At 43.6% G+C, this 15,366-nt stretch overlaps 1 protein-coding gene across 5 annotated transcripts in view; it reads right to left on the reverse strand.

The window, feature by feature from the left end:
• KHDRBS2 (KH RNA binding domain containing, signal transduction associated 2) overlaps positions 1-15,366 on the reverse strand; it is a 457,209-nt gene that overhangs the window by 204,704 nt on the left and 237,139 nt on the right. For all 5 annotated transcript variants that reach the window (XR_016313303.1, XR_016313304.1, XR_016313305.1 and 2 more), the window contains exon 4: positions 10,217-10,363. Coding sequence is in view for 1 of the 5 variants with exons in the window: in XM_089681314.1 (XP_089537440.1) it covers positions 10,217-10,363 (147 nt within the window). In the remaining 4 variants the exon portion in view is untranslated. The remainder of the gene's footprint in view (positions 1-10,216; positions 10,364-15,366) is intronic.

Raw genomic sequence — 15,366 nt, forward strand, 5'->3', positions numbered from 1 at the left:
TTTCGAACAGGTAACCAAAATTGTGGCAAGTGACATGGTGGTGGTCAGTGATTCAATCCCTTGTGTTTTTTCTGGAGCAAACACTCCATGGCCCAATAGACCAGGCACTGCAGGTACAGCAGGAGGAAGGGAAGGGCATGGTGCAGTCTTAGGGCCAGTAGGATATTTTTTTTCTATTGCCTCCATCCCTGTGAGGCAAAGGCAGCAAGAGGCAGAGGAGAAATACAAGAAGGAAGAAGTTTGGGGCAGGGGCGCACTGACAACTCATGGGGCCCCCGGGCAATAGGGGATCATGGGGCCCCTGTGTCTTTGCCCACACTCAAAGCGCACCCAAAAAAGCCTATAAAAAGGTAACAGGGGCATTTCATGGGGCCCCCTACTGACCCCGGGCCCTCAGGCAGTGCCCGAGTGCTCGTGTCAGGAATGGACTTGCCAATAATGGTGGGACTCACCTGCCTTGTGGGCTGCAGTACCAGGGCTGGCCAGTGGGTGCTCTCAGCAATCAGAGACTCAACCCTGCAGTCAGCCAAACACCTGAGGCTGATTGCAGGTGTATTTAAGGGATGGCCAGACCTGCAGTCTGTGCCTTGGTGTGTGTTTTTCCATGGGCCCCTGTATCTTGTTACCTGCATTCCTGTTTCTGTTCCTGTTCCTGTTCCTGCCTGACTGACTCATTGCCGACCCTGCCTGATCCTGACCTCTGCTGACTTCTCCTGTTCGATCCCTGGCTTGTGACCCCGACCATTCTCTGCCTGACCCCCTGTACCTACCTGCCCGTTAGTTGCTGTACCCAGTTCGTGACCTGACTACTCTCTGCCTGCTCCTCCTGTTCCTACCTGCCCGATTGTTATTGACCTGGCCTGCCTGACTACGCTTGCATTGTATGTATTGTTATCTGTGGGTGGTTTGGTTCGTTTGCACTGTGTTTATGTTTTAGTATTGCACTGCGTTTTGTATTGTTAGTATTAATAAATTATATTGTTTATAACATATCTGAAGTCTGCGTTTCCCTGCGTCAGTTCATATACCTCTGGTCATACCCGGAGCCCTGACAATACACCAAGGCCAATCCTGACCAGAAGTGGCTGCACACGGAAGCCATCTTGGCTTATTGCTGGGAAGGATGGATCTTGATGAGGTTGTGTATTTGTCGCTGCTGGTTTTTGATGACAGAGAATATGCTTATCAGACTCTGAGGGAGTATACCTGGGATCAACTGCTAGAATGTATACGGATCGCTCATGTTCTAGTAGATCAGGGCACAGAGTTCTCTGAGGTGCAACCTTTGATTCAGGTTTGTGTAGAGTTGGCTTCATCTGGTACCCCTGAAAGCAGGAATGACTTTTTGCCACCATTTAGTGCAGACCAGGTAGAGTCCCTGGTATGGTTATTAGAGGATGATGTGGATTGCTTCTTGGAGCATTATGCTGCATGTTCACCACAGGTATTAAGGGATTGTATAAACACAGTGCAGTCTTTGACCAGACAGGCTTTGTGTAAGCTCAGCTTTGTTCAACCCATACTGCAGACATGGTCAGACTTGTTGCACCCAGCCTCAGTCAGCTTGCAATGTCATTTCTCTGCTCAAGGCACTCTTCCTGCATTCCCGACAGCACCCCCAGTGACGGCCCAGTATACTCTGCTAACTACCACATACCAGTCCCCTGCTCCCACTCGCTGCACCTATCCTTTCTTTGGCTCTGTGGAGAGGTCCTCTGTGGCGGCTGCTCCCTCCTCTGTTCCATCTTCCAGCTCTTCTCTGTCCTCAGCTGCTCCATTTGTTTGCAGACCTGCGTTTACTTGCAGTGCTCCAGTAGTTAAAACCAGAAAAAAGCGAAAATTCTTTCCAACCAGTACCATCCTGCCAGTATCCAAACCGGTGAGCCTGCCGTCTGAGAACCTGCCTTCCGTGGTTCAGCCTGGTGCCTCGGCACCCGCACTTCAGCCTGATGTCTCTACCCAGCCTGATGTCTCTACCCAGCCTGATGATCCTATCACGCCTGATGACCCAGTGCCCGCTGTCATACCTGGTGACCCGATGCCCGCTGTCGAGCCAGACAATCCAATGCCTGATGACCCAGTGCCTGCTGTCATGCCTGGTGACCCGATGCCCGCTGTCGAGCCAGATGATCCAATGCCTGATGACCCAGTGCCCGCTGTCATGCCTGGTGACCCGATGCCCGCTGTCGAGCCAGACGATCCGGTACCTGATGACTCGGTGCCCGCTGTCATACCTGGTGACCCGATGCCTGCTGTCGAGCCAGACGATCCAATACCTGATGACCCAGTGCCCGCTGTCATGCCTGGTGACCCGATGCCCGCTGTCGAGCCAGACGACCCAATGCTTGATGACCCAGTGCCCGCTGTCATGCCTGGTGACCCGATGCCCGCTGTCGAGCCAGACGATCCAACCCCAGATGACCCGGTGCCCGCTGTTGATCCAGACGATCCGGTACCTGATGACCCGGTGCCGACTGTCATGCCTGGTGACCCGATGCCCGCTGTCGAGCCAGACGATCCAATGCCTGATGACCCAGTGCCCGCTGTCATGCCTTGTGACCCGATGCCTGCTGTCGAGCCAGACGATCCAGCGCCAGATGACCCGGTGCCTGCTGTCGAGCCAGACGATCCGGTACCTGATGACCCAGTGCCCGCTGTCGTGCCAATTGACTCAGAGCCCACTGTCGTGCCTGGTGACTCGGTGCCCACTGACTTGCCAGATGACGCGGTGCCCGCTGTCGAGCCAAATGACCTGATGCCTGGTGACCCGATGCCCGCTGTCGAGCCAGACGATCCAATGTCTGACCCAGTGCCCGCGGTCATGCCAGTTGACTCGGAGCCCACTGTCGTGCCTGGTGACTCGGTGCCCACTGCCTTGCCAGATGACGCGGTGCCCGCTGGCGAGCCAAATGACCTGATGCCTGGTGACCCGATGCCTGCTGTGGTGCCTGATGACCCGGTGCCCGCCGCTCCGCCTGGGGGTCCAGTGCCTGCTGCCCCGCCTGGGGGCCCTGTGCCCGCCGCTCCTCCTGGGGGCCTGGTGCCCGCCGCTCCGCCTGAGGGCCCGGTGCCCGCCGCTCTGCCTGGGGGCCCGGCGCCCGCCCCTCCGCCCCTTCGCCTGGGGGTCCGGTGCCCGCTGCCCCGTCTGGTGGCCCGGTGACTGCTGCCCCGCCTGGTGGCCCGGTGCCTGCTGCTCCGCCTGGTGGCTCGGTGCCTGCTGCTCCGCCTGGTGGCCCGGTGCCTGCTGCTCCGCCTGGTGGCCCGGTGCCTGCTGCCCCGCCTGGTGGCCCGGTGCCTGCTGCTCCGCCTGGTTGGCCCGGTGCCTGCTGCTCCGCCTGGTGGCCCGGTGCCTGCTGCCCCGCCTGGTGGCCCGGTGCCTGCTGCCCCACCTGGTGGCCCGGTGCCTGCTGCTCCGCCTGGTGATCCCGTGCCTGCTGCTCCGCCTGGTGATCCGGTGTCCAGCCCGATGTGCCTCTGCCCGGTGTCCAGCCCAATGTGCCTCTGCCCTGTATCTTGTTACCTGCATTCCTGTTTCTGTTCCTGTTCCTGCCTGACTGACTCGTTGCCGACCCTGCCTGATCCTGACCTCTGCTGACTTCTCCTGTTTGATCCCTGGCTTGTGACCCCTACCATTCTCTGCCTGACCCCCTGTACTACCTGCCCGTTAGTTGCTGTACCCGGCTCATGACCTGACTACTCTCTGCCTGCTCCTCCTGTTCCTACCTGCCCGATTGTTATTGACCCGGCCTGCCTGACTACGCTTGCATTGTATGTATTGTTATCTGTGGGTGGTTTGGTTCGTTTGCACTGTGTTTATGTTTTAGTATTGCACTGCGTTTTGTATTGTTAGTATTAATAAATTATATTGTTTATAACATATCTGAAGCCTGCGTTTCCCTGCGTCAGTTCACATACCTCTGGTCATACCCGGAGCCCTGACAGCTCGACTGGTCAGTCCGCCCCTGGTTTGGGGTGATGGGGGAGAGGAGGAGAAAAATATGGGGCAAAATATCTACTGTCACCATCCGAGAAGAAGTTCAAAATGAGGGACTATGTAAGAACCTTGTTGCCACATTTCCTGATGATGGTAGGATCCTTTGTCATAATTAATCTACCTCTGATCCTCTTATTTTTATAAGGAGAAGTAGCAGCCACAGTGGCTGCTTCAGCAATGCTTTTAACAGCTGTTTTAAAACCACATTAGACAGATCCAGCTGGATGCACCATGCACAGGCAGGCACATTACAATGTTTCGGCTATTGACTCCAAGATAATAATACACTCAAATGTTTATTTCAAGATTAAACCTTTTTTGCCTCTCTCCCTAGATGCGTACATGCTGTCCAGGCACCGAACGTAATTTTTTGGTTATTGTTTCTTAAATAATATACTCTAATGTTTATTTAAAGATAAAACTGCTTTATCTCTCTCTCTCTCTCCCTCTACCCCTCTCTCTCCCCCTCTCTCATACTGCGGCCAAGCCAAGCTGCTTACATACTGTCCAGCCACTGAACAATATGTGTGGCTATTGTCTCTCAAATAATACACTATATGTCAAGATAAAACATGTCTCACCTCTACCACTCAAATTGTCAATTTCTACTAAACACATACCTGAAGACTATATATATATTTTTTTTTGGGGGGGTAATTAGGTATATAGGGATAAAAGTGATTATGAGGAAAGCCTTGTATTTAAAGTTGTTTTTTTTAAGTTCAAAATAATTAGATCAGGGTGTTGCAGCTATATTTAAGACAAACTAAAGGATTTACACATCAATAGTATGTGATGCTAGAATATGATGATGCTGCCTGTGAAGACCTTATTGTTCCATAATACCACATACATCTTCCAAGCATGTAATTTACAGCTATGTTGCTTTTTTCATGTTGCCTTGAAGACACATTAAAATGAACCTCTCCCTACTGTACAATATTTAGAAAAATCTATTTTGCTTTACTAAATGTACTCCATGGCAGTCTCCAGCACCCTGTGCCCTTTTCAACAATAGCTTCTGAATTAACCTTGAAAATTACCAGAATTGAGAATAAAAATTCAGCCACAGAAACTTCAATGGAGTTCAATGCTAAGTTTGGGCTAAGCAGCATTCAACCAATCCACACAAATAGAACCTGAACAGATTTGTTCATCCCCTTCATCCCTATACATTGGTCACTGGCATTTCTCTCATTTTATTAATTTAATTACCCCCATGGTAGTGACCAGCTCCCCAAGAATATTGCTATTCTTAGCGATAAATTGCTCATTGCAATTGAAAATGGCTAGAATTTAATATCAAAATGTATCCCCTATAGACTTCACCAGGTTTTTCGGACATTGAGCAGATTGGAAGAATTTGACCCCCCTGCCAAACAAACCCAGGAAGATTTTCTAATCCTTATCCATTAGCCATTGGCATCTGCTGAATCTTGGTTCATCAACCGCAAATACAAAGCAATAAATAAGACACTTGTTTTTGTTATCCAGTTTTCTACCTTACAGATAACATTTGATTGCAGATGCTTTTTTCTGTTTACTTTTAAATCATATTCAAGTTTATTGATGCATGTAGCACATTACAGAAGAAATGTTATTGAAGTTAGCAATTTTTTTTATCTTTCTACACGTCTACAGTATATTTTACTGGTTTTCCTATAGGCTGTGCATTTCAATTGGTCATGCTTTACTAATATCTATTTTTTTGCTATCGTTTATTCTCTCTGCAGGCATGTGGAAATATTTAACTGCTGTTCATGCCCGGTCCCCAGAGTTAATATGTGAAATACTTTTAAATCATGCAACACAGCTATTGAATGTACATGTTGTTTCCCCTTGCTTGCACTTGACCAAAATAATGGAGGGGAGAAACAATAAATTCTACAAGCACCAATTACTCACACTAAAATGTCAGAACAAGGGTGATCCTCCTGCCCTGAATAAAACACTGAAGGGCAAGAAAGATTATTTTTCAGAGAGCCATTTTTGGAGCCTTGCCACTGGAGTAGTGAGTAATGTTCTCCGCTTATATTCATGTTACAAAGACATTTCTTTAGAATGCTAAAGAGGACTGGTACAACAATAGCAGAAAGAAGTTTGTTTCAAATAAGATAGACAAGATGTTTACTTTGATAATCACAACTCTATAAGATATAAAATGAAATAATACAGTTCTATATGCATGGCGTTTCTTATGTTAGTAACTATTTCCATCATAATTTAGAAATAGAATTAGTTAAGAATCACATATTAATTGTGCTGTAATTGATTGTCCTAGTAAATATGTTAATTGCAGCATATACTGCAGCATTCATGACATTTTAAAAGGGCTGTCTTCTTTATGTGCAGATTGATGCAACCAGTTTTGACAATTACCCTCTTTGTTAAAAATGATATGCCTCACCTAGTTGTACAAATCAGGCTGATAGTTTTGTTGACTATATCTTATTTATAACAGGAGTATTTATATGAAAACCCCCCTTTAAAGCGTTATGCAAGGCAGATGTTGAAATGTAATAATTGATAGCTTGCCACAGGAAAAAACATTTTGTGCATCTTTTTTTTGTTGTGAGTTTTTTTCCCTCTAATTGTACTACTGAGAACTACAGACTGATGTCCTGACATATAGGGGGGTTGGTTTACTAAAGGCAAATAGGCTTTTCACTTTGTAAAGGAATTTAGACTTTGCAAGGGAATTTCTTAGTGCTTAGTGAATGCGGTGAAATTTCACTTTGCAAAGAATACCCAGTCATGTGCAAGGAAAATAAAAAATACATTTTTTTTTATTAAAGGATAATATTACCTTTGTAAAAATGTTACCCCCATATTTACAGTGTAACATGTAAATGTTCAGCAACTTTCCCCAGCGGCCCTGATCCCCCGTTCTCTATGACAGCATGCAGGGGATCCTCTTCCTACACTCTCTGTCTAAAAATAGTGCCGCTGTGCAAGGCTTCACCTGCATAGCCACTTCTTTTATTCACAGGAATCTGTAAATGAAAAAAACTACAAGTCTCATCTTCCACTGAGGCAGACAGACTTGCACACTGCATGGGCTGATCATCGTGCTCATAATCTATTCACACTCTATAAAGTTTACAAACTGACAGCCCATGCAAAGGTATGGGCTGAAAGCTAGAGAGAGAGTGTACAGGAGCCTGAAACTGCACCAGCAATCTTCTGATTGTGGGTGTAATACTTTGCAGGCTCCTATTTAAATAAAATGATAAATGCGCATTTTTAACCTGCAAAAATGTGTTAATTTATTATTTTTGCAGGTGAACTTAGCCTTCAAACATGATTAAATGATGGTAGTCAGTAGAGCTTCAACTCATTCAATAAGCTCTGGGGATAATGTCCCTGCAAAGTGCAATTTCCCCTGCAAGGTGAACCATCTATTTGATTTTAGTAAATCAACCTGAGTGTAACTGCATGTTCAGTCTGTTAGCCTGTGCCTTTTTAGAGAGCCATCCCAACTGACTCAGCTTTGAGTAACAGAGGCTCCACACTTGGGGCTATAGTGCACGCTCTTGTACAGGAAGCTGTATGCTACACCTTCTGAGATGTGCAAGGCTGTGAAATGAAATAGATTTTCTTAAAAAGTACATTTTAAAAATGTTAAAAAGCACAAGTTTTTCCACTTACCAAGAAATTAAGGATCTATGATTTTTTATCATAGGTGCATTTTAAATGTCAGAGACAGAATATCAACCAAAAATCCAGACAAAAACACATGATACAAATGTTATAAATTGAGTTGCAGTTCAGTGAGTTAAATAAGTATTTGTTCCCCTGCCAACCATCAAAAATTTGGGCTCCCACAGACTGGACTGGCTATGTGCTTATGTGGTACACAGATTAGTCCTGTCAATTTAAGAAGGTGTTCCTAATGACAACTTGTTATGTGTATAAAAGACACCTGTCCATAAAATCTCTTTCTTCCATTCAAACCTCACCACCATGGATGGGCAAGACCAAAGAGCTGTCAAAGGATGTCAGGGACAAGATTTTAGACCTGCACAAGGCTGGAATGGACTACAAGACCATCAGCAAGAAACTTCATGAGAAGGAGACAACTGTTGGAGCAATTATTCGCAAATGGAAGAAATACAAAATAACCACCAATCACCCTCGGTCTGGAGCACCATGAAAGATTTCACCTCATGTGGTAAAGATGATCATGGGAAAAGTAAGGGATCAGCCCAGGACTACACGGGAGGAGTTTGTGAATTATCTCAGGGCAGTTGGGACCACAGTCACCAAACAAACCATTGGTAACACAATACATCGCCATGGATCAAAATTCTGCAGAGCCCGCAAGGTCTCCCTCCTCAAGAAGGCACATGTACAGGCCCATCTGAAGTTTGCCAATTAACAAATAAAATTTAAATGATTCAGAGAAGGGTTGGGAGAAAGTGCTGTGGTCAGATGAGACCAAAATTAAGCTCTTTGGCATTAAATCGACTAGCCATGTTTGGAGGAAGGAAAATGCTGACTATGACCCTAAGAACACCATCCCTACAGTCAAGCACAGAGGTGGAAACATTATGCTTTGGGGCTGTTTCTCTGCTAAAGGTACAGGCTGACTTTGCTGCAGTGAGCAGACAATGAAAGAGGCCATGTATTGTAAAATCTTGGATGAGGAACTTCTTCCCGGAGACAGAACACTGTGGATGGATCTTCCAGGGAGACAATGACCCAAAACATACCACCAAGCCAACAAAGGAGTGGCTCAAGAAAAAAAGCACATTAAGGTCATGGAGTGGCCTAGCCAGTTTCCAGACCATAATCCTATAGAACATTTATGGAGGGAGCTGAAACTCCAAGTTGCCAAGCAACAGCCAAGAAACCTTAAGGATTTAGAGAAGATCTGTAAAGAAGAGTGGACAAAAGTCCATCCTGAGATATGTGCAAACCTGATAACCAGCTACAAGAAATGTCTTACCTCTGTGCTTGCCAACAAGGGCTTCTCCACTAAGTACTAAGTCATGCTTTGCTTGGTGATCAAATACTTATTTTACTCACTGAACTGCAACTCAATTTATAACATTTGCATCATGTATTTTTTTGGTTGATATTCTGTCTTTATCATTTAAAATACACCTATGATAGAAAATCATAGACCCTTCTTTTCTTTGTAAGTGGGAAGCTTACAAAATCTGCAGGGGAGCAAATAATTATTGTACCCGCTGTAGCAATACAGCATCAATTATACAATATGACAGTATGTAATTTTGAATCAAGGGCTCATTTCTACTTTAAGGATCAAGTACCAATGCAGTTTTATGCAAAATTTGCTCAACCAGTCAAAATTGTAAACCGCCACTTTTTACCAAATAAATGTGCACCTACTACCACAGTGCCTTTAATTTGTATCCTGGAATTATTATTGTGCTGCTTCTCTAGCTAAACCCTGATTTTTTGTTGGTATTCTCATTTTCTGCAGAATAGTGTGTATAAAAGTTTTGGCACCACTATGTCCATTGCAGTCTCACCTATGCACACTGGAGCATCACAGATAAATTCCACAGCACATAGATATTTAAGAGGAGGCTGCAGTCCCAACAAAAATACCTCTGAGCAGTGAAAAAGTATGGTTGCAATGGTAGAAATAGGCTGGATAGACTTCCTTTGATAACAGTAGGCTCTGACTATCATTTCCACACCAACTATCATCTTTTTAAGGGCCCTTACTTGGTATTCAGGGTACTAATGTTTTGCAGGTAAGCTGTTCAATGCACACATTATTTAAATACATGTGGACTGTATATCTGGAATAGCTCTATTAGATAGCTAGATAGTTTAATGATATATTCGTTTTGATGATATAAAGTTACTACAAGTGACTACCTCAAAACTAGCATGAAGCCCAATAGCCAAAGAGTTGCCATTGCTATATAAGGTCAGTGCTTTTAAGTGTCAGTGCTTATAACAGAAAACATCTTACTAGGTTTTGGACAGTAGTAGGACATGCAATGGATTATTTTTATAATAGTCACATGGCTTGGGTAATGTATTTTAGAAATAGAAAAAAATACCAAATAACATGGATAAGAGATTTACAAGTTGTGCATGTAATACCTTGTGCTGCTGGTAAATTCTTGTTTTCAACAGAAACATAACACAGTCCATTGTATAGTCCCTTCATGTATACATTGTGATCATAGATGATAATATAAATGCTATGAATTATGAACCTGACAAATAGCTGACACTTACCGGAACAAGGAATTTTTTAATCTCTTCCAACGCATGACTCATACGTGAATAAGCTTCTCCCGGAGCAGCAAACACTTCAATTAATACATGGAGTTCATCACTCAAGTGTGTATATTTTGCTTCACCACTCTTTCTTAATTCTTCTTCCTGAAAGATGCCATGTATACAAATGAGCGCTTCTGTTCCAAATTGATTTACAACCAAAGGACACATACAATCATAAACAGACCAGCTTCAAAACAGTATGCTATAGATAGAGAAGAGAATAGAGTTTTTGCTGTAACATTTTTTTTAAAGTGATACTAAACGTTCAGGTTTATTTTTCTTTAAAATAAAAAACATATCACACTTACCTGCTCCATGCTATGGTTTTGCACAGAGCAGTCCAAATCCTCCTGTTCTTGGGTCCCACGCTCCTGGCTCTTTCCCCCAGCTGAATGATCCTACAGCAAGCCACTTGCTGTAGGCGCATCCATGCATGCTCGCTCCTGATCCAGCCTTGTTTGTCTATAAAACACACAGAGCACGGTTCGGCCCTACCCCAGCTCCCTCCTCACTGGCTGTGATTGACAGCAGCAAGGAGCCAATAACTCCCACTGCTGTATCTAAGCCAAGGAAGAGTGAGGGAGAGGAGACAGCCTCACCTCTTATGCACATCTCTGGATTGAGATCAGGTAAGAATAAGGGGGACTGTGGGGTAAGCTGCATGCAGGTTTTTTTACTTTCATGCATAAAATGCATGAAGATAAAAAAAACCTTCTGCCTTTACAACCACTTTAAATAACTAAAATCACCAGTGGAAAAACTTTTACTTACCTGCTACTCTTTGGCATCATTAATATATATCCATTAAAGCATCTGGCAAAGGTAAATGAGGACTCCAAGGCTGTAATACCTTCTAAACACTAGGTCAAAATGAAAACAGCAGATGATGGTGAAGCCTCTCCATTTTTGAAAGGTTTGCTATATGAGAAGAATGGTGAAAACCACTCTTATGTTGGTTGCTACTTTTCTGGACTGTGAGATCCAAAAAAGCTTACATTGATCTGCAATCTGATGCTACTCAGGACATTTCAAACAACAGGATGAGTCAGTAGAATATTGCTCCCTACAGGTGTAACTGGAGTCATATGTTACATATGTTAATCTTGAATTGCCTTATCAGTCTCCACACACTTTCTTTTTTTTTAAACTCGGTCACTCTGATAACCCTTATAAAGCATCCTATTGAAAACTTAGCCCTGGTTCACACCAGTCTGACTTGTCATTTGATTTGACAGTTTCAAATCTCATGACAAGTCGCACCCTATGGAACTGTTCAAATCGGTGTGAATCCGACTTTGTGGTGCTGCACCTGTAGTTGCACTGACATGCAACTTTGAAATCTTGCAACTTCAACTGAAGTCACACGATTTCAAAATTGGATCCGATCTGAACCAAGGCTTAATAAACTCCAGTATTCTGGACATTTCAAACATTCAAAGTATATAATACCATTGAGGTTCTTAGCTGCCAAAGTCGCAATAGCTAGATCCTGGAAAACATCACACACAGTACATCAACAACATCACTCATTCTGATCTCATGAGACCAAAATTATTCTGGATCATGATCAATGCTAAACTTTCTTATATTCTCAGTGATAAACTGGTTCAGTTTAAGTACAATTCTTCACCCTGGATTATATAAATCTTTGTAGGAGCCGAATAGAATAGCACAGCAAGCCTTTTGGGTTTATATCCCTTTTTCTTCTTTTGCTTCAGTACTTTTTCTATTTCTTTGCATTATACCCTACTGATTTTTCTTTCCTCTCCTATTCCTTTTCATGTGCATTTCCTAATTTTTTTTTTTGTAATCTTTATTCAGGCATATCCTTTGCTGTAAATATTGTGGTTGCTGAGCTCCCGAGGCCATGATATTCTTGACACCCTTGGAGTTCTCTAGTCTGATAATTAACTTTTCCTTTTTTTATATACCTCAGTTTGATAAAACATTGAAATGGTATATTTGAGTGCATAAAATTGATATGCTCTATTTGTATACAGTCAAAGTCTATTTGTAACTCACACTAGGACCTGACTAACAAATCTTAAGATTAAGTTTGCATATCAGAATAAAGGGAAAATAGAGGTTAATCCAATTATAAAAAGCAAAGTTAAGAAGCTTTATTAAAAAACGTAATTATTAAAATCTGATAAAAATCTGCCTGTATTTCAATTGGCAGTGGCAAATACCTTTTGATCTTCTCAAAATGAATCATTGTGTGGCAACATACACTTTATAGCCAAAAGTATTGGGATGGCTGCCTTTACATGCACATGAACTTTAATGGCATATCAGTCTTATTCCGTAGAGTTCAATATTGAGTTGGCCCACACTTGGCAGCTATAACAGCTTCAACTCTTCTGGGAAGGCTGTCCACAAGGTTCAGGAGTGCGTCTATGGGAATGTTCGATCATTCTTCCAGAACCGCATTTGTGAGGTCAGGCACTGATGTCAGATGAGAAGGTGTGGCTCGCAGTCTCCACTCTAATTCATCCCAAAGGTGTTCTATCGGGTTAAGGTCGGGACTCTGTGCAGGCCAGTCAACTTCCTCTACCCCAAACTCGCTCATCCATGTTTTTATGGACCTTGCTTTGTGCACTGGTTCGCAATCATGTTGGAACAGGAAGGGGCCATCCCCAAACTTATCCAACAAAGCTGGGAACATGAAATTGTCCAAAATGTCTTAGTATGCTGATGCCTTAAAAGTCCTCTTCACTGGAATTAAGGGGCCAAGCCCAACCCCTGAAAATCAACCCCACACCATAATCCCCCCTCCACCAAACTTTACACTTGGCGCAATGCAGTCAGATAAGTACTGTTCTCCTGGCAACTGCCAAACCCAAATCTATCAGATTGCCAGACAGAGAAGTGTGATTCATTACTCCAGAGAACACATCTCCATTGCTCTAGAGTCCAGTGGCGGCATGCTTTACCCCACTGCTTTGCATTGCACTTGGTGATGTAAGGCTTGGATGCAGCTGCTCAGCCATGGAAACCCATTCTATGAATCTCTCTACGCACTGTTGTTGTGCAAATCTGAAGGGCACATGAAGTTTGGAGGCCTTTATCTATTGAATCTTCAGACAAATGGCAACTTCTGCGCACTGTGCTCTTCAGCATGCGCTGACCAGACTCTGTCACTTTACGTGGCCTACCTCTTTGTGGCTGAGTTGCTTTGTCATAATACTACTAACAGTTGACCGTGGAATATTTAGTAGCAAGGAAATTTCATGGATGGATTTATTGCACATGTGGCAATCTCCTCAGACAGTTGGCTATTTCTAAGCACTGTGCGCTTCAGCATGCACTGACCCAGCTCTGTCATTTTACATGGCTTACCACTTCGTGGCTGTTGTTAACAGTTGCTTCCATGTTGTTATAATACCACTAACAGTTAACTGTGGAATATTTAGTAGCAAGGAAATTTCCCAGATGGGCTTATAGCACAAGTGACGACCTATAACGGTACCACGTTTGAATTCACTGCGCTCCTGAGAGCAAACCAATTCTTTCACAAATGTTTGTAGAAGCAGTCTGCATGCCTAGGTGCTTGATTTTATACACATGTGGCCTTGGAGGTGATTGGAACAACTGAATCCAATGATTTGGAGGGGTGTCCCAGTACTTTTGGCAATATAGTGTATCTTATTGTATGAGAAAGTAGTGCTTGATGTAAAAACACATTGATGAATGTCTGCAGAAGCCAATAACAACTGTTATTAGAACAGTTAAACTATTATTAATACTATTATTATTAATATTATGATTAATAATAATGCTAATAATAATATTAATGTCTAATTTATCTTTTACAGTATCCTGTCCCTCAGCAAAGTAAATTGTGGTATGTTGCCCATCTACCCATGTGCTTTGGATAGCCAGCCATGAGGTCACTGACAGACACCCCCCCCCCCCCTGCATTCCTCTAGCCATTGCTTGTCTCTGGAAAGTACTGGAAATTGTGCCAGCTATCAACGCAGCTGTCTCCTTGCTAGCTGCGTTGTCAGATGGTTGTGGGGGATAGGGACTTCCTGAAGAACCACACAACTAGCCTTCCAAATAGGAAGAAGGGAAAAATACACGTAATTTGTCCCTGGGTTGAACATAGCACTGTAATAAATAAAGAAAGTTGTTTTTTTTAAACCACACTTTGCATAAATTAGCAGGGCACATTACAACATTACTACAAAACACCGCGATTTCAGATTGTAAAGTATCTCTCTCTTACCATTAATTAAAACAGTTTTGACATCCAATATGGCTATTACAGCTTAGGCAAAGATGGCATCGTTTCTGACTACCATGTAGGTTTTACAAAAAGCAAAACTTGTGCATGTAATAGTCAGATGTCTATCCCCATGAACACAAAGAGTAGCACACTGTTTCAGTAAGAAAAGCTGCAACCCCATCATTTAATCAATGGAAGACTATTTACAAGTATCTTTACAATGATGGAATGTCGATGTTCAGGCTCCTTGCAGTAAGCTAATGACATTCAAGTAGGCAAGAATTTTGGTAAGTCCTGTACATAGGCAATAGACTTGTCATAGGAGAGAGAACTTAAAATTTTGTCAGCTTCAGAAAATCACATCTAGCTGCAGACTGAAATGGCAGCAACATTTTAAGAGCATCATATTTAGAGATGAGCGAATCGAACTTGGCGAAGTGGAATTCGTTTCGAATATTAGGAAAAATTAGATTCGCGCCAAATCCGAAAATTAGCATACTTCGGATGCGTGAATCAAAATTTTTCCAAAAATGGCGGCGACATGTGTGGCGACGGAGCGGGGATCTCTGGGAAGGCGCGCAGACAAGGTGCGCTGACCCATAATGCATTCATTCATGACATGTGATCGCATTAGCCAATCAGCAGCCAGCCAGCCAGCACTGTGTAATGGTGGAGCTATAAATTGCGGCCATCTTACAATTCTCCATTTGCCTCCGGTCATTCAAGAGAGACAGACCTCTCTGTATTAGGGACAGAGTTAGGGCCACAGATACTTTAGGGACACAGAATCGTTACTTAGGGACACAGAATTGTTACTCAGGGACACAGAATTGTTACTCAGGGACACAGAACTATTACTCAGGGACACAGAACTGTT

This window comes from Staurois parvus, unplaced genomic scaffold (assembly GCF_062004578.1).
Source record: "Staurois parvus isolate SC_StPar_1 unplaced genomic scaffold, SC_StPar_1.0 ptg000264l, whole genome shotgun sequence".
Classification (NCBI taxonomy): Eukaryota; Metazoa; Chordata; class Amphibia; order Anura; family Ranidae; genus Staurois; species Staurois parvus.